Source organism: Dendrobates tinctorius, unplaced genomic scaffold (genome assembly GCF_039654945.1).
Source record: "Dendrobates tinctorius isolate UK_male_01 unplaced genomic scaffold, ASM3965494v1 ptg000051l, whole genome shotgun sequence".
In the NCBI taxonomy this organism is placed as follows: domain Eukaryota; kingdom Metazoa; phylum Chordata; class Amphibia; order Anura; family Dendrobatidae; genus Dendrobates; species Dendrobates tinctorius.
This window is the reverse complement of record NW_027361719.1, coordinates 14652343-14675990: the sequence shown is the minus strand read 5'-3', so window position 1 is coordinate 14675990 and position 23648 is coordinate 14652343. Positions and strand designations below refer to the sequence as shown.

General features: G+C 45.5%; 1 protein-coding gene across 1 annotated transcript in view; it reads right to left on the bottom strand.

Moving 5' to 3' along the window:
• Positions 1-23648, bottom strand: part of DCTN2 (dynactin subunit 2) — an 84555-nt gene that overhangs the window by 4320 nt on the left and 56587 nt on the right. Inside the window, exons 8-13 of the mRNA XM_073576818.1 lie at positions 10314-10379; positions 10178-10216; positions 9008-9085; positions 8823-8894; positions 8504-8606; positions 3343-3434 (exon numbers count right to left, since the gene is read on the bottom strand). Coding sequence (XP_073432919.1) covers positions 3343-3434; positions 8504-8606; positions 8823-8894; positions 9008-9085; positions 10178-10216; positions 10314-10379 — 450 coding nt within the window. The remainder of the gene's footprint in view (positions 1-3342; positions 3435-8503; positions 8607-8822; positions 8895-9007; positions 9086-10177; positions 10217-10313; positions 10380-23648) is intronic.

The following is a 23648-nucleotide window of genomic DNA, read 5'->3' as shown; positions in this document are numbered from 1 at the left end:
CCGTTCCTCACGTGTTAACCTCTGAGACATGTCATTGGCTGTAAACAATGAGAAACTTGTAATTAACTCATGAAAGAATAACGTTACATTAAAACCCAAGCACACCATTGTTTTTCTTGAGAAATTCGCAATAAAGTTTTATGTGTCACATGACCCTCTTCCCATTGAAAAAAATTAAGTTGGATCCAAAATGGCTGACTTCAAAATGGCCGCCATGGTACTAATGTGCCACAAACAGGAAGTTGATATCACCAACCATTCCCATTTTATTTAGGTGTATCCATATAAAGGGCCCACCCTGTAGTTCGAATATACCTTACCGGCGGCTGTGGTGGAGCAGGGTCCCAGGGTCGCTGCTGGCAGAGGAAAGAGTGGGGCTACGCTGTGGTCCTCAGGCTGAGAGGAGGGGGGTGCTCGGATGTGTGACGCTGTGGGTGCTTGGTGGTGCGAGGGCTCCGCCGACATTTTGTTCAAGCCCGGAGGCCCTACACTTCCATGGTTTAGTTTGCAGTGGATTCCGGGAAAATGGCAGCCGGGGCGACGCATATGCAGGTGGAAATCTCGACACCAAGCTTTCGGGAGGTGAGATCTCATCTGTGTGTGCGCCGCCCATTTTCCTAGGAAAAACCATGGAAGTGGGCTTTCACAAATTTCCGCTGGAGCCCCTGCACCATCAAACACCTGCAGCGTCGCACCTCCGAATACCCCTTCTTTCCGGCCTGGGGTCCACAGCCTCGCCTCACTCCCACATCCTCCACCAGCGAACCTGGGACCACTCTCCACCGCAGCTGCCACCCCTGGTAAGCAATAAGATGCATGGATTGTAAGAAACACCATTTTATTTAAGTTTTTTTTCCTATTTCCCCCACCATATATATTTTTTTTTTATATACAGTGTGTCCGTAAAGTCATGGTGCACTTTTGACCAGTCACTGGAAAGCAATAAAAGACGGAAATGTGAAATCTACACCAAATAAAAGGAAAACCCTCCCAGTTTCTGTAGGATGATGTGGCAGCATGTGCACATGCGCAGATGATGACGCAACACCGAAAACAGAGAATCACAGACGTTATTCACTCTGTTACACCAGACGTCCTTACCAGTGTGTGGCAGGAACTTCACTATCGTATGGATGTGTGTAGGGCAACAAAGGAAGCCCACATCAAACTGCACTGAATAGGTATGAAACTGGGAAAGTTTTTGTTTTATTTGGAGCAGATTTCACATTTCTGTGACTGGTCAAAGTGCACCATGACTTTACGGACACACTGTATATTTATTTTACTCATTTATATAGCACCATTAATTCCACAGCACTTCACAGACATTATCATCACTGTCCCCATTGGGGCTCACAATCTAGATTCCCTATCAGTATGTCTTTGGAGTGTGGGTGGAAACCCACACAAACACGGGGAGAACATAAAAACTCCTTGCAGATGTTGTCCTTGGTGGGATTTGAACCCAGGACTCCAGCGCTGCAGTGCTAACAACTGAGCCACCATGCCACATAATAAATATGTGCGTGTGTATAATGCGCGCGTGTGTGTATATTATATATATACATACACACACACGCTCCATAGATTATGCCCCCCATAAGATGCTCCATAGATTATGCCCCCCATATGCTGCCCCATAAGATGCTCCATAGATTATGCCCCCCATATGCTGCCCCCATAAGATTCTCCATAGATTATGCCCCCCATATGCTGCCCTCATAAGATGCTCCACAGTATATGCCCCCATATGCTGCCCCCATAAGATGCTCCATACAGATTATGCCCCCCATATGCTGCCCCATAAGGTGCTCCATAGATTATGCCCCCATAAGCTGCTCCATAGATTATGCCCCCATATGCAGCCCACATAAGATGCTCCATAGATTATGCCACCATATGCTGCCCACATAAGATGCTCCATAGATTATGCCCCATATATTGCTGCTGCTGCAAAAAAAAAAAAAAAAAAAAAAAAGACATACTCACCTCTTGTCCCTGGGGGCCGGGTCCTGAGCAGGCGGAGACACCGGTGCGCTATGGGGGACTCATGACCCAGCACCTGAGATATTCACCTGTCCATCGCTGCTGTCTGCCGCGTCCAGTGTCAATGACGTTCAGCCAGCAGAGGGCGCGGCGCGCACTAACCATGACACCGCGCCCTCTGATGGCTAAACGTCACTGACAGAGGACGCAGCAAGCAGCGATGGAGCAGGGACAGGTGAAATTCGAATATACTTACCCCCTTTTGGCGCGGTCTCTGCAGCCCCGCTTCTCCCAGTCTCCGGCGCCTTCCTTCAGCGGTCACTTGGTACCGCTCATTAAACTGATGAATATGCACATATTCATCAGTTTAATGAGCGGTACCACGTGACTGCTGAAGGAAGGAAGGGAGACCGTGGAGAAGGTGGGGGCTGCAAAGACGTGTTGGGGGGGGGGTTCAGTATGATCTCTGACACACCCGCCGACCCCCTGTATATGACTTGTGTACAAGCCGAGAGGGGGACTCCAAAAAAATGGGCTGAAAATCTTGGCTTATACATGAATTTAATTTTTTTTTTTTTGCCTAAAATACAAAGGAAACATGTCATGTATAAGATTAGCCCTTTTAGAGGTAATTTTATCTTCAACTGCTTAACTGTTCAAAATAACAGTAATTTTGACCAGGGGTGCCTAAACTTTTACATGCCACTGTATAAGTTTATTCAGCTTCCTATGAAATACATGCCCATATAGACGGCTTTTGCAGGTTGACCCTACAGACAGATTCCCTTTAAAAGATTAGTCCATTCAGGCTTTCATGGCTGAGACAGGAATGGCGGTGCGCAGGTCCTGGACCCTGGAGATAAAGCTATGGAAACTGTAATATTACTGGTATGGAAAATTGTTAATCTGTTTGAAACCTTAAAAATGACACTTTAGGCCACATTAAGTTAAGTTTGTGCCTGAAAGCGTTTTACCTATTGATAATATTATATAAACTTAAATGGGAACTTTTAGGGTACAGCTTCAGAACGCCATTAACCCCATATCTGAAAGTTAATATTTTTTATTTACATGATCAGGTCCATTTAATGTAAAATATGTAGATTCATCCGCCAATATAGAGTTCTCAGTCAGTGAAAAAGCAGGTAATTATAGTACAGAGATGAGAGTGGAATCATGTAGGAAAGTAAAAGCATAGCGGAAAGAAAATGTAGCCCATAATGATTATACAGACCAGACCGGAAAACAATCCGCAGGACAAGAGTCTCCTCAGATGCACTTTTCTTTATAGACAGACATGGCCGGAGCTTATGGGGAGCTCAACAGACAGGATGGGATGAAGAAAGGATTACGTACCATGGCCAGAGCAGTGGTGTTGTCCTTCAGGGAGTTGGAAATCATTAGCTGTGTCGTGTCCAGATGGGTAAGCAGCTGTCCGAACTGCATGGCTGAAACACAAGGATTGCACTTCAATAGTTAACCAGCGATGCAGCTATAATTGGCAAATTGTAATAGACACAGCCGTCCTGATCCAGTACATTGGAATATGGTGTGGCCCTACCTCCTACAATGGGAATAACCAATACCCTGAGTTCAAAGATCAAATGAGGACTTCTAGTTTCTGCCTCTTTTACACCCGATAGAAAGCGGTCTTCTCAAGTTACAGCATAATGCCAGAATGCTTTATGATCAATGGGGTTCTTGTCCCCCAGGAACCCCTCCTAGCCTCAGTATGAAGGGGTCACAGCGCTGACATAGGACTGCACGTCCTGTTACACAGCGGTGCCCCAACCCTCCAGATATACAGGGACATGTGCTCATGTGAATGCCGCCATGCTTGGGAGGGATGCAGCACTGATGTGCAGGTGAAACATCAGTGACGGGGATGTAGCCTTAAATCAGCACTGCGACCCTTTCATTTACATTCAGTTATCAGCATCTTTTCATAGAATTTAACAACAACAGTGGAAGATGCTGTTGATTGTCACAGCTGTTGCGAATGTAAAAGTAACCCTGCAATATCTGGCAGCCAGAAACATTAACCCCTTTACCCCCAAGGGTGGTTTGCACGTTAATGCCCAGGCCAATTTTTACAATTTTACTGTCCCTTTATGAGATAATAACTCTGGAACGCTTCCATGGATCCCGGCGATTCTGACATTGATTTCTCGTGACATATTGTACGTCATGTCACTGGTAAAATTTAATTCATATAACTTGGGTTTATTTGTGAAAAAACGGAAATTTGGCGAAAATTTTGAAAATTTCGCAATTTTCCGACTTTGAATTTTTATGCCCTTAAATCACAGAGATACGGCACACAAAAAACTTAATAAATAACATTTCCCACATGTTTACTTTACATCAGCACAATTTTGGAACCAAAATTTTTTTTTGTTAGGAAGTTATAAGTTAAACAGCGATTTCTCATTTTTACAACACCATTTTATTTTTACGGACCACATCACATTTGAAGCCACTTTGAGGGGTCTTATGATAGAAAATACCCAAAAGTGACACCATTCTAAAAACTGCACCCCTCAAGGTGCTCAAAACCACATTCAAGAAGTTTATTAACCCTTCAGGTGCGTCACAGAAATTTTTTTGAATGTTAAAAAAAAATAAAAATGAACATTTAACTTTTTTTTCCACAAAAAAAATTACTTCAGGTCCAATTTTTTTTATTTTACCAAGGATAACAGGAGAAATTGGACTGCAAAAGTTATTGTGCAATTTCTCCTGAGTACGCTGATACCTGATATGTGGGGGGGAACCACTGTTTCGGTGCATGGCAGACCTCAGAAGGGAAGGAGCGCCGTTTGACTTTTTCAATGCAAAATTGGCTGGAATTCAGATCGGACGCCATGTCATGTTTGGAGAGCTCCTGATGTGCCTAAAGAGTGGAAACCCCCACAAGTAACACCATTTTGGAAACTAGACTCCCCATGGAACTTATCTAGATATGTGGTGAGAACTTTGAACCCACAAGGGCTTCACAGAAGTTTATAACGTACAGCCGTACAATAAAAAAAAAAAAAAAAAAATCACATTTTTCCCACAAAAATGATCTTTTCACCCCCATTTTTATTTTCCCAAGGGTAACAGGACCCTAAAAATTATTGTGCAATTTGTCCTGAGTACGCTGATACCCCACATGTGGGACTAAACCACTATTTGGGCTCATGGCAGAGCTTGGAAGGGAAGCATCGCCATTTGACTTTTTTTGGGCTGGAATTGGGATTGGACGCCATGCCGCGTTTGGAAAGCCCCTGATGTGCCTAAACAGTGGAAACCCACCACAAATGACACCATTTTGGAAACTAAACCCCCCAAGGAACTTATCTAGAGATGTGGTGAGCACTTTGAACCCCCCAGTGCTTCACAGAAGATAACGCCCAGGCGTGAAAATAAAAAAAATCATTTTTTCCACAAACATGATCTTTTAGTCCCCAATTTTTTTATTTTCCCAAGGGTAACAGGAGAAATTGGTCCCCAAAAGTTATTGTCCAATTGGTCCCGAGTACGCAGATACCTCATATGTGGGAGAAAACTACTGTATGGGCACACGTCGGGGCTCGGAAGGGAAGTAGTGACATTTTGGAATGCAGACTTTGATGGATTGGTCTGCGGGTGTCATGTCACGTTTGGAGAGCCTCTGATGTGCCTAAACTGTTGAAACTCCCCACAAGTGACCCCATTTTGGAAACTAGACCCCCCCCCACGGAACTTATCTAGATGTGTGGTGAGCACTTTGAACCCCCAAGTGCTTCACAGAACTTTATAATGCCCAGGAGTGAAAATTAAAAAAAAAAATCATTTTTTTTTTCCATAAAAATGATATTTTTGCCCCCAATTTTTTATTTTCCTGAGGGTAACAGGAGAAATTGGACCCCAAAAATTGTTTTGCAATTTGTCCCGAGTAGGCGGATACCCCATATGTGGGGGTAAAACACTGTTTGGGCGCATGGCAGAGCTTGAAAGGGAATGAGCACCATTTGACTTATTCAACGCAGAATTGGCTGGAATTGAGATTTGCGTTTGTAGAGCACCTGATGTGCCTAAAGAGTGGAAACCCTCAATTCTAACTCCAAACTTAACCCCAACACACCCCTACCCCTAATCTCAGCCCTAACCCTTCCCCTAATGGGAAAATGGAAATAAATTTTTTTGAATTTTGTTATTTTTCCCCAACTAAGGGGGTGATAAAGGGGGGGTTTGATTTACTATATATGGCGGGTTTTTATAGTTGGCAGCTGTCTCACGCTAAAAGACACTTTTTATTGTAAAAATAGTTTTTGCATCACCACATTTTGAGAGCTATAGTTTTTCCATATTTTGACCCACCGAGTCATGTGAGGTCTTATTTTTTGCGGGACAAGTTGAACCAGCATTTCAAGAATTTCTTTTGGGGAGTGCGTTTACACCGTTCCGCGTGTGGTTAAATTGATAAAGCGGTTTGATTCTTCGGGTCAGTATGATTACAGCGATACCTCATTTATGTCTTTTTTTGTGTTTTGGCGCTTTTATGCACTCAAAACAATTTTATATAAAAAAATAATTTTTGCATCGCTTTATTCTGCGAGCTGTAACTTTATTTTTCGCTGATGACGCTGTATGGCGGCTCGTTTTTTGCGGGACAAGATGACGTTTTCAGCGGTACCATGGTTATTTATATCCGTCTTTTTGATTGCGCATTATTGCACTTTTTGTTCGGCGGTATGATAATAAATCATTATTTTTTGCTTTTTTTATTTTTGTTTTTTTAAGAGGTTCGCTAAAGGGGTTAACTAGTGGGACAGTTTTATAAGGCGGGTCGTTACGGACGCGGCGATACTAAATGTGTGTACTTTTATTGTTTTGGGGTTATTTCCAAAAAATGAATTTATTAGGGAATATTTTTTTTTAATTTAGCGATTTTTTTTAAAATTATTTTTACACTTTTTTTACTTTATTATACTATCCCAGGGGGGACATCACTTTCATGTGACAGATCGCTGATCTGTCACATCACAGATCGCTGTGACAGATCTGTCACAGGCAGTAGCTGGAGGCTTCCTCATGCCGGCGCTTTGCAGGCATGAGGAAGCCGCCTCCCTGCAGTCCGTAACCGCCTCTGACACATAGTGCCGGGTGTCAGCTGTGATAATCAGCTGACACCCCGTGAGCGCCGCTGATCGCGCTAGACATACTATCCCGTCCATGGGCATAGGGGCCCCAGTTCCATGGACGGGATAGTACGTCTCATGTCAGAAAGGGGTTAAAAGCTGCCCTGACTACTGAGCAGCCCCCTAGCAGAAATTCTTAGTGCAGTATGGTATGAGTTAAGACGATTCTCCTGATGGATAGTCACTTTGTGAAAATGTCTATAAGACTGTCATGTCAACAGCCATCACCATGAATCTTAAGCCCCCCCTACACATTAGATAGCTGCCAGTCACACAATGATTCAGCCGATTGTTCGACACACTGCTATCTTGCTTGGTTCTCCCATATAAGAGTTCTGGCTTAGCAGATCGCTCCCGTGTCCTTTATGTGAGAGCTATGGCCAGACTTTACTGGCAGCAGCTTATGTCTAAAAGATGAAAAAGAAAAATGGATCGGCAATCCAAAAATCAGAGGAGCCAGATCCTTATCTCCCCAATAAGCATTCATCAACAACATCCATATACACAAGACTTTAGGTGGAACCCATTGAGATCAGTGGGACATTAGCATAATGTGTATGGGGGCCCTTATACTAGAGCTTTTCCAAGGTGGCTAGACGTGGGAAGCGGTAAACAAGGACAACATGGGTTCCTGTAGTAGATCTAGCCCTGACAGTTCAGCACTTTTACTTTGCTGGGTTTCTCTGTTTATCATTTAACGTCCTTCAGCTCAATCTCAAGCAATGTCGACTTGATGGAGGAATGCTCTGTAGGTAGCTCGATCTTCTGAAAGCCAAGATAGGTCCACCAGGGTCTTCTCTGTCGTTATCTTGATAAGTATCAAGCCATCGGATTGCTGGTTTTCCTCTTCGCCTTGTTCCTTCTATTCTTCCGACCTTGGTGTCCTTCTCCAGTAATTGATCTCTTCATATGAGGTCTCATGTCGTAGCTTGGTGATCCTTGCTTTGAACGACATGTCTGGCTTGATTTGTTCCAAGATTAATTTATTTGATCTCTTTACCATCCATGGTATTGATAACATGTTTATCCAGTAACATTTTAAAGACATTGATTTTTTTTTTTTGTCTTGTTTCTTCATTGTCCAGGTTTCACATCCATTTGTTACAACAAAAAAGACCAAATAAACTATGTAGCAGTGTTCTTTGATTTGAAGACCTTGTTCAGTGACTTCATTGTTGCTGATTTGCCCATAGCTATTCTCCTATTGATTTCCAGGGTTGTCGCTGCATCTTGAGTTATCATTAATCCGAGTAGGTTGAAGTTCCTCTGTATGGTCACATGTTCTACCAGCAGGATTTCAAAACTAATAACTTTGGATGCCATTTATTAGCAGCCAAGAGAATGTGTATTACCTTGCTCATGAAGCTGCTTTAATTTCACCAGTCTCTGGACAACCTGGGGCAGAGTGCCAGACATGGAGTCCCACTTCTGAACAATGTCGTACAGTTGATGCACCTGGACAGAAATTAATAAAACAAACGTCAGAGTCCAGCAGATTGCACACTATAAATGCCGGCACACACTGAGTCAATATACACATAGTAAAAGCCTAAACTAACCCAAGAATCGTGTATCTGAGGGTGCGGTGCCATCAGATCATGCCCTTCTTAAATAAACATCTCCCTCATTATCCCCGGGGTTTCTGTACAGTTACGTCCCCGGTTACAGTACCTTGCTTTCTGTATCTGCATCCTCAACAGCCGCCTTGTGCTTTGCAATTTCATTCATCTTTCCAAGGACACTCTACAGAACAAAATGCAGATACATGTCATCAAGAAAACGAGAAACTCAAGACGAGTTGGTCAATTATTATCTGACAAATCCTAAAGAAACTATCCCGTAAACGTTAGTGTTACCTGTAGCCTGGCTTCCACCTGATCAAGCGATGCAACATCCAACATATTTACTTTCGCCTGCAGGATTTCTACGGTGTCCTGAAAACACAGGTGACTTACATCACACAATGTATAAGTGCAAACAACAGAAAGAACCAAATCCACCACAAAAGAGAGAAAAGCAGTGTTATCTCATCACACAACACAGGTGGATTCCTAGATCTATCGTTCAGGTGAGCGATTCCTCATCTTATTTTTGGGACAGTTATACCTATAGTAAGATTTGTCCCAAAAACCACCATGAGGCGTCCACCTGACTCTCTCCTCTCCCTCTCTCCTCTCCCTCGGGGTGCTCCACCTGACTCGCTCCTCTCCCTCGGGGTGCTCCACCTGACTCGCTCCTCTCCCTCGGGGTGCTCCACCTGACTCGCTCCTCTCCCTCCAGGTGCTCCACCTGACTCGCTCCTCTCCCTCAAGGTGCTCCACCTGACTAGCTCCTCTCCCTCAAGGTGCTCCATCTGACTCGCTCCACTCCCTCGGGGTGCTCCATTTGACCCTCTCCTCTCCCTCGGGGTACTCCATCTGACTCGCTCCTCTCCCTCAGGGTGCTCCATCTGACTCGTCTCCCTCGGGGTGCTCCATCTGACTCTCTCCTCTCCCTCGGGGTGCTCCATCTGGCTCGCTCCTCTCCCTCGGGGTGCTCCATCTGACTCGCTCCTCTCCCTTGGGGTGCTGGTCTTTTAAACTTTTTTTTTCTTCTACATCTTGTAGTCACAAATTGTCAGAAAAAATTTACCATTTCCAAACAGATTGCAACAATGATAAAAAATAATGCGGAGCATAATTTCTCCCATGATTACAGCTCGGATGTTCTAAAGATGGTCAAACACTTAATATTGCATTCGGCTGAACACACTTGCAGAAAGCAGTGATTGCTCACGAATCCGCCACAGGCATACACGCTCGACTGAGTATACATGTCTATTTTACTGCCAAACACTTGTGTACTCACTTTATCACGTATATTAAGATTCTGAAAATCCAATCCTTCTGCCAACATGACAGACTCCACACACAGGGATACACATGGAGCAGTCAGAGGTTTTGGATAATGTGTATGGGACTCAGCCAAACGTGGCAGAAAGCACAATACCCATCTCATTAACACATACCCATAATAGATGTGCTTACCATCAGATTTGATCCCTGTAATCCAACAGTGAGGGGGTTCTGCGAAGAGAGAGAGGGGGTTATTCACACAGGTTTGTTAATCTCAAAAAAAAAAAAAAAAAAAAAGTTTACCACATGACAGACAATTCTAACATACTTGTGTATCCTGATCAAAGCGGATGGCAGCTTCCAGTTCCCCCAGCCTCTTCTCAAGCTCAGCCATCTGTAATGCAATGGTTTTGCTATAAGTAATATCACAATGATACCGAAACAGATTAACCCCTTAACCCCTTCATGACCCAGCCTATTTTGACCTTAATGACCTGGCCATTTTTTGCAATTCTGACCAGTGTCCCTTTATGAGGTAATAACTCAGGAACGCTTCAACGTATCCTAGCGATTCCGAGATTGTTTTTTCGTGACATATTTGGCTTCATGTTAGTGGTAAATTTAGGTCGATAATTTTTGCGTTTGTGAAAAAAAATGGAAATTTGGCGAAAATTTTGAAAATGTTGCAATTTTCAAATTTTGAATTTTTATTCTGTTAAACCAGAGAGTTATGTGACACAAAATAGTTATTAAATAACATTTCCCACATGTCTACTTTACATCAGCACAATTTTGGAAACATTTTTTTTTCGTTAGGAAGTTATAAGGGTTAAAAGTTGACCAGCGATTTCTCATTTTTACAACAAAATTTACAAAACCATTTTTTTTTAGGGACCACCTCACATTTGAAGTCACTTTGAGGGTCTAAATGGCAGAAAATACCCAAAAGTGTCACCATTCTAAAAACTGCACCCCTCAAGCTACTCAAAACTACATTCAAGAAGATTATTAACCCTTCAGGTGCTTCACAGGAACTAAAGCAACATGGAATGAAAAAATGGACATTTTAATTTTTCCAACCAAAATTTTATTTTAGCATCAGTTTTTTCATTTTCACATGGGTAACAGGATAAAATGTATCCTAAAATTTGTTGGGCAATTTCTCTTGAGTACACTGATACCTCATATGTGGTCATAAACCACTGTTTGGGCGCACGGCAGGGCTCAGAAGGCAAGGAGCGCCATTTTACTTTTTGAATGTAAAATATGCTTGAATGTTTAGCGGTTGCCATGTCTTGTTTTAAGAGTACCTGTGTGCCTAAACATTGGAGCTCCCCCACAAGTGAGCCCATTTTGGAAACTAGACCCTCCAAGGAACTTATCTAGATGCATAGTATGCACTTTGAACCCCCAGGTGCTTCAGAAATTGATCTGTAAAAAAAAAAAAAAGTACTTTTTTTTTTTTTTTTTTTTTTTTTTTCACAAAAATTTTATTTGGCCTCAGTTTTTTCATTTTCACATGGGCAACAGGATAAAATGGATCCTAAAATTTGTTGGGCAATTTCTCCTGAGTACACCTATATCTCATATGTGGTCATAAACCACTGTTTGGGCGCACCGCAAGGCCCGGAAGGGAAGGAGCGCCATGTGACTTTTTGATTGGAAAATTAGCTCCAATCGTTAGCGGACACCATGTCGCATTTGGAGAGCCCTTGTGTGCCTAAACATTGGAGCTCCCCCACAAGTGACCCCATTTTGGAAACTAGACCCCCCGAAGAACTTATCTAGATGTGTGGTGAGCACTTTGAACCCCCAAGTGCTTCACAGAAGTTTATAACGCAGAGCAGTGAAAATAAAAAAATAATTTTTTTTCCTCAAAAATGATTTTTTAGCCCGCTATTTTTTATTTTCCCAAGGGTAACAGGATAAATTGGACCCCAAAAGTTGTTGTCCAGTTTGTCCTGAGTACACTGGTACCCCATATGTGGGGGAAAACCACTGTTTGAGCGCACGGCATGGCTCAGAAGGGAAGGAGCGTCATTTGACGTTTTGAATGGAAAATTAGCTCCAATCGTTAGCGGACACCATGTTGTGTTTGCAGAGCCCCTGTGTACGTAAACTTTGGAGCTCCCCCACAAATGACCCCATTTTGGAAACTAGACCCCCTAAGGAACTTATCTAGATGCATAGTGAGCACTTTGAACCCCCAGGTGCTACACAGAAGTTTATAACGCAGAGCCGTTAAAATAAAAATATTTTTTTTCCCCTCAAAAAATAAATTTTTAGCCTGCTATTTTTTATTTTCACAAAGGTAACAGGATAAATTGGACCCCAAAAGTTGTTGTCCAGCTTGTCCTGAGTACGCTGGTACCACATATGTGGGGGGACCACTGTTTGGGCACACGTTGGGGCTCAGAAGGGAAGTAGTGACGTTTTGAAATCCCGACTTGATGGAATGGTCTGTGGGCGTCATGTTATGTTTGCAGAGCCCCTGATGTACCTAAACAGTGGAAACCCCCCACAAATGACGCCATTTTGGAAACTAGATCACCCAAGAAACTAATATAGATGTGTGGTGAGCACTTTGAACCCCCAAGTGCTTCACAGAAGTTTATAACGCAGAGCCGTGAAAATAAAAAAATATTTTTTTTTCCTAAAAAAATTATTTTTAGTCCACTTTTTTTTTATTTTCACAAGGGTAACAGGATAAATTGGACCCCAAAAGTTGTTGTCCAGTGTGTCCTGAGTACGCTGGTACCCCATAAGTGGGGGGGGACCACTGTTTGGGCACACGTTGGGGCTCGGAAGGGAAGTAGTGACGCTTTGAAATGAAGACTTGATGGAATGGTCTGTGGGCGTCATGCTACATTTGCAGAGCCCCTGATGTACCTAAACAGTGGAAACCCCCCACAAGTGACCCCATTTTGGAAACTATATCACCTAAGGAACTAATCTAGATGTGAGGTCAGCACGTTGAACCCCCAAGTGCTTCACAGAAGTTTATAACGCAGAACCGTGAAAATAAAAAATCTTTTTTTTCCACAAAAATAATTATTTTAGCCCCCATTTTTTTTATTTTCCCAAGGGTAACAGGAGAAATTAGACCCCCAAAGTTGTTGTGCAATTTTTCCTGAGTACCCTGATACCCCATAAGTGGGGGTACACCACTGTTTGGGCACACGTCGGGGCTCGAAATGGAGGGAGCACTGTTTGACTTTTTGAACGCAAAATTGGCTGGAATAAATGGTGGCTCCATGTCGCGTTTGGAGAGCCCCTGATGTGCTCCCTGATGTGCTCCTAAACAGTGGAAACCCCTCAATTCTATCTCCAACCCTAACCCCAACACACCCCTAACCATAATCATAACCCTAACCACAACCCTAACCCCAACACACCCCTAACCATAATCATAACCCTAACCACAACCCTAATCCCAACACACCCCTAACCATAATCATAACCCTAACCACAACCCTAATCCCAACACACCCCTAACGAAATCCCAACACTAACCCTAACCACAAGCCTAACCGTAATCCCAACCCTAACCCTTAGTCCAACCCTAACCCTTAGTCCAACCCTAACCCTTAGTCCAACCCTAACCCTTAGTCCAACCCTAACCCTTAGTCCAACCCTAACCCTTAGTCCAACCCTAACCCTTAGTCCAACCCTAACCCTTAGTCCAACCCTAACCCTTAGTCCAACCCTAACCCTTAGTCCAACCCTAACCCTTAGTCCAACCCTAACCCTTAGTCCAACCCTAACCCTTAGTCCAACCCTAACCCTTAGTCCAACCCTAACCCTTAGTCCAACCCTAACCCTTAGTCCAACCCTAACCCTTAGTCCAACCCTAACCCTTAGTCCAACCCTAACCCTTAGTCCAACCCTAACCCTTAGTCCAACCCTAACCCTTAGTCCAACCCTAACCCTTAGTCCAACCCTAACCCTTAGTCCAACCCTAACCCTTAGTCCAACCCTAACCCTTAGTCCAACCCTAACCCTTAGTCCAACCCTAACCCTTAGTCCAACCCTAACCCTTAGTCCAACCCTAACCCTTAGTCCAACCCTAACCCTTAGTCCAACCCTAACCCTTAGTCCAACCCTAACCCTAGCCCTGGACCTAACCCTAATGGAAAAAAAAAAAAAATATATTTTATTATTTGTCCCTACCTATGGGGGTGATAAGGGGGGCGGTGATTTACTTTTTATTTATTTTGATCACTATGAAAGTTTATCATAGTGATCAAAATAAATGAATGAATCTGCAGCGTTGCAGATTCGATTCGGCGCACTGCGCATGCGCCCGCCATCTTGCAAGATGGCGGCGACCATGACGCTGGATGGCAGGACACCGGGACGGATAGCGGGAGGTCGGAGGCACAAAGGAGGGTGAGAGTGGGTGATCGGAGGGGCGATCGGAGGGCTGGGGGGGCGGAGGGGCAGATCATGACGGCGGCTGCCGATCGGTGCCGTCAGACGGTGGCGGCAGCCGATCGGTGCCGTCAGTCAGTGTGGGGGGGGGGGGGGGGGGGGGTCGGGTCTCGGTGTCCAGCCATGTCCGATGCTATTTCAGCATCGGCCATGGCTGGATTGTAATATTTCACCAATTTTCATTGGTGAAATATTACAATCGCTCTGATTGGCAGTTTCACTTTTAACAGCCAATCAGAGCGATCGTAGGCACGTGGGGGCTAAGCCACACCCCCAGGTGTTAACTCTGAAGGGTCCTTTGTGTGCGGGTCGGGTGACCTTTCAGTGACCCCGGTCACCTGACCCACAGGGGGGCTATTTATAGCATGACGCCTACGTAGGCGTCATAGGTCGTTTGGGCACTGCTTTTCATGACGCCTATGTAGGCGTCATAGGTCGTGAAGGGGTTAAAGGGAATCTGTCACCAGGTTGTTACTATCCCACCTGAGAGCAGGATGAGGTTTCCAAAGATGTGTCACTTACTTTACTGGGTGCTGCAGTTTTGATAAAATCGCTGTTTCATATGCTGAAGATTTAGCAGTTCAATGAATTCTGAGCTCTGTATAACCCCGCCCACACCATTGATTGGCAGCTTTCTGCCTATGCACAGTGTAGCCAGATGGATACCAATCTGTGATGGGGACAGGGTTATATAGAGATCATACATATGAAGGACTGTATGGCAGCAGGTTTAGTAGTCCTCTTGTGATAATCTCCTGCTGATAAATCTTGCGTTTAATCAAAACTGCATTAAGCAGTCCAGTAAGTGACACATCGTTGGAACAAGTGTCTCTGTCTCTACATGATGCTGTTCTCAGATTAAATGGCAAAAATCTGCTGCCAGATTCCCTTTAAGTACCAGACCTAACGTGGCCTTAATATCCACACTTTTCTTTTGTTTTGTTACAGGAGCTATAACTTTGGTATAACTTTGGTATTTCTTTGTAGACGCAGTTGGGTGGTAAAGTTGTATTCATCAGCAGCAACATTGTGTGGTACAGACAACCTAATATCTAACTTTATGGGAAGAAGTAAACAACAATTCTGTTTTTTGACATATTCTACATTTTACGCTTTTCAGTTACTGAACAAAAACTTCTTCTGTGGTTGAGCACAATTACGCGATACCAAATTTAAGTGGTTTCATACACTGTAATGACTAATCACCATTTATTTATTTTTTGCATTATATTGGCTTTCTCCGTGTAGGAGAATTAGAGAGATTGCTTTAAGCTATGTGCGCATTGCGCATTTGCTTGCAGAAATTTCTGCAAGGTTTCTGCATTTCTTGGCAGAAAACTGCAGCGGAAAATACGCACATTTTTGATGCATTTTTGCATGTGTATGTGTTAATCCGTAGGGCTAAATAAAGAGATATTATAAAAAAATAAATATAATATATACATATATATGTGTGTATATATATATATATATATATATATATATATATATATATATATATATATATATATATGAGATTTTTGTGTACTCACTGTAAAATCTCTCTCTCTTAGCCTTTAATTGGGGGACACAGAACCGTGGGTGTTATGCTGCTGTCCACTAGGAGGCGACACTATGCATAATCTGAAAAAGATTACACTTTGGCTCCTCCTCTGCAGTATACACCCCTGGACGGCGTCAGCCTTCTCCAGTTTTGTGCAAAAGCATTAGGAGGAATATACCAGGAACATAACCATGCCTGTAAAAAAAGGCTACTATAAACAGGCTCAAACAACAATATGAGAACCCAACCGTAACAACGGCCCGCAAGGGCAACAGGGTGGGAGCTGTGTCCCCCAATTAAAGGAGAAGAGAAAGAGATTTTATGGTGAGTACACAAAAATCTCCTTTACTCTGTCGCCTTATTGGGGGACACAGAACCGTGGGACATCCCAAAGCAGTCCCTGGGTGGGAAGCAGTGGACGAATATTGTGCTGACAGTCCTCTAGACTTGGGGTACTGCCGCCTGCAGGACCAGTCTACCTAGGCTCGCATCCGCTGAGGACTGGGTATGCACTCTGTAGTGTTTTGTAAATGTGTGCAGGCTAGTCCAAGTGGCTGCCTTACACACTTGATGTGCTGAGGCTTGATGCCGAATGGCCCAAGAGGCCCCTACCGTCCGCGTAGAGTGTGCCGTGATACCGGCCGGAAGGGGAGAATTGTTGAGGCGGTAAGCCTCTTGAATGGTGGACTTGATCCACCTAGCAAGGGTGGCTTTGGAAGCCGGTAGGCCCTTGCGAACGCCTTCTGGAAGAAGGAAAAGTGAATCAGACTTCCGGAAGGGAGCAGTCCTATACACGTAAATACGCAATGCCCTGACAAGGTCAAGCGTATGCAGAGCCTTCTCTACCCTATGAACGGGAGCCGGGCAAAGAGACGGTAGTGATATTTCCTCATTGAGGTGGAAGCTGGACACGACCTTCGGAAGGAAGGATGGTACTGTACGGAGAACCACCTTGTCCTGATGAAAAACCAGGAAGGGTTGTCTGCAGGAAAGAGCTGAAAGTTCAGACACCCTGCGTAGCGAGGTGATTGCCACCAGGAAAACCACTTTCTGTGATAGAAAGCGGAGTGAGACCACCCTAAGGGGTTCAAAAGGAGGTGACTGTAGTGCTGTCAAGACCAGGTTGAGGTCCCACGTCTCCAATGGACGTTTGTAGGGGGGAACCAATCGGGAAACCCCTTGGAGAAAAGTCTTCACTTGCGGCTTGTTAGCAATACGCCTCTGAAAGAGCACTGAGAGCGCTGACACCTGGCTCTTCAGCGAGCCCAGGGATAGCCCGGCGTCCAGGCCTGACTGAAGGAAACCGAGGACCTTTGGAAGAGAATAGGGAAGTGGAATCTGCCCACGAGAGTCGCACCATGTGAAGAAAATCTTCCAGGTACGATAGTAAATCCTGGCTGAAGTTGGCTTTCGAGCCCTGATCATGGTTTTAACAACGTCCGGTGAAAAACCTGCTTGGGTCAAAACCCAGGTCTCAATGGCCACGCCGTCAAATTGAGAGCCCCTGAGTTCTGGTGGAAGAACGGGCCTTGTGACAGGAGGTCGGGACGTGTGGGGAGACGCCAGGGAGCGTCTGCTGTGAGTTGCACGACGTCAGCGTACCATGTACGCCTGGGCCAGTCTGGAGCGATCAGAATGGTGGGAACACCCTCTTGTTTGATCTTTCTCAGGACTCTGGAGATCAGGGGGAGGGGTGGAAAAATGTACAGAAGCTGGAACTGGGTCCAGTCCTGAACCAGGGCATCTGCTCCGAGCGACCGCGGATCGCGCGTCCTGGCCATGAAATTGGGAACCTTGGCATTGAGATGGGATGCCATGAGATCCACGTCCGGGGTCCCCCAACGATGACAGATCTGACAGAAGACTTCGGGATGGAGAGACCTGTCCGGCAGCGAGAGAAGCGTTTGTGCTGCCAGCCTAGAGACTGGAGGGTCCACTTCAGGCGGATCTGTCCAATCCTTGGTGTCTTTCTGTGGAAAGGGGTATTTTGCTTCCAAATACTTACGATTGGCAAATTTTTTCTCAGGCTGCGACAATGCTTAGAAAGGATTTTTTGAAATTCCAGGTGATTAGGGAAGACCTTCGATGGTTCCTGAACACTTTCAAAGGAAATCTTGTGTTCTGGTGCTTCCGGGGTTGGATCTGAAATGTCCAGCACCCGAAGGATGGAAGAGACGATGTCCTCAACTATCACAGTATTGCTAGGGGGACAAGAGAGCAAAGCGTTCTCTGTTTCGTTATCTGAATTGGAGTCACATATGCCCTCTGAGTCCTGCGCATCGCTAAGGAGCTCCCTAGCGGGAGAACTAGAGCGGAGGTTTCCCGTGTCTGGGATCGTTGTGGATATCCGCATTGTCCTTCTCTATCAGGGGACGGCCTCGGTGACCTCAGGCCACTGGGTCTTTCCCTGGAGGGGGAAGACCTATTGCTATGTGAGGACGCAGATTAACGCGACCTGTGGGTCCGCTTACGCCTCGAACTGTCGGAAGCGCCCTGATCATGAGACCGGACGTCCCTTTGCTGGGTAACGTTCATAGCCGAGACATGACCCTGCAGAGCCTGCAGTAATGTGGAGGTCAGGTTATCTATAGACTGTGTCAGACTGCGACATCTGAGTCGCCCATTCCGGCGCAGTAGCGGTCGCAGAAGCGTTGGTAGGGACTTCTTGGGGTTCTGATCCTGTTTCTTGGGTACAATCCCGGCAGTGCGGGTACGTGCTGCCGCTGGGGAGAGTGGCCTTGCAGGCTGTGCAGACTGCATAAAAGCAGTCTTGCCTGGTTCTTTTCCTTGAGCCCGACATAGCACCTTTAGTGGAGGCCCTACAGGGGTATCTACGCAGAGGAAAGGAGTAGGAGAGCGCTATATGGAATAGGAATTCACAGCTGAGTACCAAGGACCCAGCTGTGATCTTACCCCACCGATGTTCCCCCTTAGGTCCAGCACTGATAAGTCCCACGTCCTGTGCCCCCCGGAGACTGCTGTGCTGCGTTCTTCCAGGTGCAGCAAGATGGCCACCGGATTCTGAGGTGGAGAAGGAGGGGGGCGGAGAGCAGGAAAAAGGGCGCGATGGGCCATGTAAAAGCGCGCCCCTCCTGCCTCGATCCGCCCCTTCTATGACACTGCAGTGTCATTTTCGTCATCCGGGGGGCGGGAATGGGGCTGCGACTTCGGCTAGGCCGAAGCCGCGGCCTAAATTTGAGGTCTCCTGCCCAGCAGGGCTCCAGGACGGCGCGGTCGTCCGCGGGGGGGGGGTCGGATTTAAACCAGACCCCCCCAGAATGAAAGAAGGGCTGGCGGTGGGGCCATATATGTGACTGGGGCCCTGTGGAGGGTCCCTTGGGGCGCCATTGCTGCAGAGACCGGGGCACAGGGAGCCCGGTCTCTGATAAGTGCCGCGCCTCACTGCACCTCCCCCGGTCCCAAAAGGAGCCCACAGGTGGACTGGGGTCCCTGGTGCCTGTACAGGCCCTACCTGCGGTGTCTCAACCTAATACCCCCAGAGGGGGATTAGGGAGGGTGCTGCTGTCACCGTCAGGGGGCTTCATCGTCGCCTCGACCTCGACCCAGAGCCGGACGGAACTGAGGAAGGAGGGGGGTCTCGACCTCGAACCAGTACCCGAGGGACTGGTGAGGGAGCGACATGGGGAAGAGCCACCTCGACCTCAACCGGGTACCCCTAATAGGGGAGCGAGGAGGGAGCCATGCAGGGAGTCTCGCTGGAGACCCTCTTTTCTTCATCTGTAGTCCTTTGGAAAAAATCCAGGAAAAAAGACAGAGTAAAAAAAATCTTAGGTGTGCCTCCTGCGACACTAAGCAAAAACTGGAGAAGGCTGACGCCGTCCAGGGGTGTATACTGCAGAGGAGGAGCCAAAGTTAATCTTTTTCAGATTATGCATAGTGTCGCCTCCTAGTGGACAGCAGCATAACACCCACGGTTCTGTGTCCCCCAATAAGGCGACAGAGTAAATATATATATTGTGATGACATTTCCTTGTTCAACCTCTTCTTTTTCATTCTCCATTGAAGATCATTACATACCATGTTCAAACTCATGTTTGCACACACAAATTTTATTATATATATATATATATATATATATATATATATATATATATATATATATATATATATATATATATATATATATATATACATACACACACACAGCTCAAAAAGATAAAGGGAACACTTAAACAACCGAATATAACTCCAAGTAAATCAAACTTCTGCAAAACCAAACTGTTCACTTAGGAAGCAACACTGACTCACAATCAATTTCACATGCTGTTGTGCAAATGGAATAGCCAATAGATGGAAATTATTGGCAATTATCAAGACACACTTAATAAAGGAGTGGTTCTGCAGGTGGGGACCACAGACCACATCTCAGAACCAATGCTTTCTGGCTGATGTTTTGGTCACTTTTGAATGTTGGTTGTGCTTTCACACTCGTGGTAGCATGAGACGGACTCTACAACCCACACAAGTGGCTCAGGTAGTGCAGCTCATCCAGGATGGCACATCAATAAAAGCTGTGGCAAGAAGGTTTGCTGCGTCTGTCAGCGTAGTGTCCAGAGGCTGGAGGTACTACCAGGAGGCAGGCCAGTACACTAGGAGACGTGGAGGGGGCTGTAGGAGGGCAACAAGCCAGCAGCATGACCGCTACCTCTGCCTTTGTGCAAGGAGGAACAGGAGGAGCACTGCCAGAGTCCTGCAAAATGACCTCCAGCAGGCCACAAATGTGCATGTGTCTGCACAAACAGTTAGAAACCGACTCCATGAGGATGGTCTGAGTGCCCGACGTCCACAGATGGGGGTTGTGCTCACATCACAGCCCAACACCGTGCAGGAAGCTTGGCATTTGCTACACAACACCAGGATTGGCAAATTCAACACTGGCGCCCTGTGCTCTTCACAGACGAAAGCAGGTTCGCACAGAGCACGTGACAGACATGACAGTCTGGAGACGCCGTGGAGGGCGATCTGCTGCCTGCAACATCCTTCAGCAAGACCGGTTTGGCAGTGGGTCAGTAATGGTGTGGGATTTCTCTGGAGAGCCGCACAGCCCTCCATGTGCTCGGCAGAGGTAGCCTGACTGCCATTAGGTAGAGATTAGATCCTCAGACCCCTTGTGAGACCATATGCTGGTGCGGTTGGCCCTGGGTTCCTCCTAATGCAGGACAATGCCAGACCTCATGTGGCTTCAGTGTGTCAGCAGTTCCTGCAAGATGAAGGGATTGAAGTCATAGCCCGGCCCGCCCATTCCCCAGACCTGAATCCGATTGAACGCATCTGGGACATCATGTCTCGCACCATCCACCAACGTCACGTTGCACCACAGTCTGTCCAGGAGTTGGCGGATGCTTTAGTCCAGGTCTGGGAGGAGATCCCTCAGGAGACCATCCGCCACCTCATCAGGAGGCATGCCCAGGCGTTGTAGGGAGGTCACACAGGCACGTGGAGGCCACACACAATACTGAGAATCATTTTGACATGTTTTAAAGGACATTACATTCCATTTTAATTTTGCGTGTGACTCCAAATCCAGGTCTCCATTGGTTAATAAATTTGACTTACATTGATGATTTTTGTGTGATTTGGCTGTCAGCACATTCAACTTTGTACAGAACAAAGCATTCAATGAGAATATTTCATTCATCCAGATCTAGGATGTGTTATTTGAGTGTTTCCTTTATTTTATTATGGCAAGAAAAAAGCAGCTAAGTAAAGAAAAACGAGTGGCCATCATTACTTAAGAAATGAAGGTCAGTTAGTCCGAAAAATTGGGAAAACTTTGAAAGTGTCCCCAAGTGCAGTGGCAAAAACCATCAAGCGCTACAAAGAAACTGTCTTACATGAGGACCGCCCCAGGAAAGGAAGACCAAGAGTCACCTCTGCTGTGGAGGATAAGTTCATTCGAGTCACCAGGCTCAGAAATCCCAGGTTAACACCAGCTCAGATTAGAGACCAGGTCAATGCCACACACAGTTCTAGCAGCAGACACATCTCTACAACAACTGTTAAGAGGAGACTTTGTGAAGCAGGTAAAATAGCTGCTAGGAAACCACTGCTAAGGACAGGCAACAAGCAGAAGAGACTTGTTTGGGCTAAAAACACAAGGAATGGACATTAGACCAGTGGAAATCTGTGCTTTGGTCCAAATTTGAGATCTTTGGTTCCCACCACCGTGTCTTTGTGCGACGCAGAAGAGTTGAACAGATGGACTCTAAATGCCTGGTTCCCACCGTGAAGCATGGAGGAGGAGGTGTGATAGTGTGGGGGTGCTTTGCTGGTGACACTGTTGGGGATTTTTTCAAAATTCAAGGCATACTGAACCAGCATGGCTACCACAGCATCTTGCAGCGGCATGCTATTCCATCCGGTTTGCGTTTAGTTGGACCATCATTTATTTTTCAACAGGACAATGACCCCAAACACACCTCCAGGGTGTGTAAGGGCTATTTGACCAAGACGGAGAGTGATAGGGTGCTACGCCAGATGACCTGGCCTCCACGGTCACCAGACCAGAACCCAATCGAGATAGTTTGGGGTGAGCTGGACCGCAGAGTGAAGGCAAAAGGGCCAACAAGGGCTAAGCATCTCTGGGAACTCCTTCAAGACTGTTGGAACACCATTTCCGGTGACTACCTCTTGAAGCTCATCAAGGGAATGCCAAGAGTGTGTGAAGCAGTAATCAAAGCAAAAGGTGGACACTTTGAAGAACCTAGAATATAAGACATATTTTCAGTTGTAACACTTTTTTGTTAATTATATAATTTCACAGGTGTTAATTCATAGTTTTGATGCCTTCAGAGTGAATCTACAATTTTCATAGTCATGAAAATAAAGAAAACTCTTTGAATGAGAAGGTGTGTCCAAACTTATGGTCTGTACTAATATATATCTCCAAGCCCGAAGTTTAACGCAGGTGTCAACCAGATACCCTCATTGATAAAACGGTGCATAAAGAGTTAAATAAGGACACACACACACACACACACACACACACACCAGCCTATATAGGAGCATTAACAATTAACCGGCTTATGCTTTCAAAACAAATTAAGAAAAACATTGTGTGGGCTCCCCCATAATTTTCATAACCGGCAGAGAGAAAACAGATGGCTGAGGGCTGACAATAATCTGGGAAGGAGCCAATAGCCATAAAGGTTCCCAGGCTATTAATATCAGCTCACAGCTGTTTGCTTAGCATTTACTGGCAAGTTTACAGGGGAACCCCAGAAAAAAAAATGACATGGTGTCCCCCCCCCCTATCAAACCAAACCAGCAAAGGCTATGCAGACAGCTATTGGCTGATATTAATAGCCTGGGAAGGCTATTCGCTTCGCTCTTCCCACTTGCCCTGTAGTGGTGGTAAGTGGGATTCATATTTGTGGGGTTGATGCCACCTTTGTATTGTCAGGTGACATCAAGCCCACAGGTTAGTAATGGAGATGTGTCTACAAGACACCTATCCGGTACTAACCCCATAGTGATATTGTATAAAACAGACACCCAGAATAAAGTCCTTTATTTGAAATAATCACACAGACTCCTTTAATGAATCTAGATTTACCATACTTACTGAACGCCTAATCCCCGACACCCTCGTCTCCGGCAAACAATCAAAAAATTATAAACCAACATATAATAATACTATCCTGTCCGCCGTAGTCCATTTAATACTGA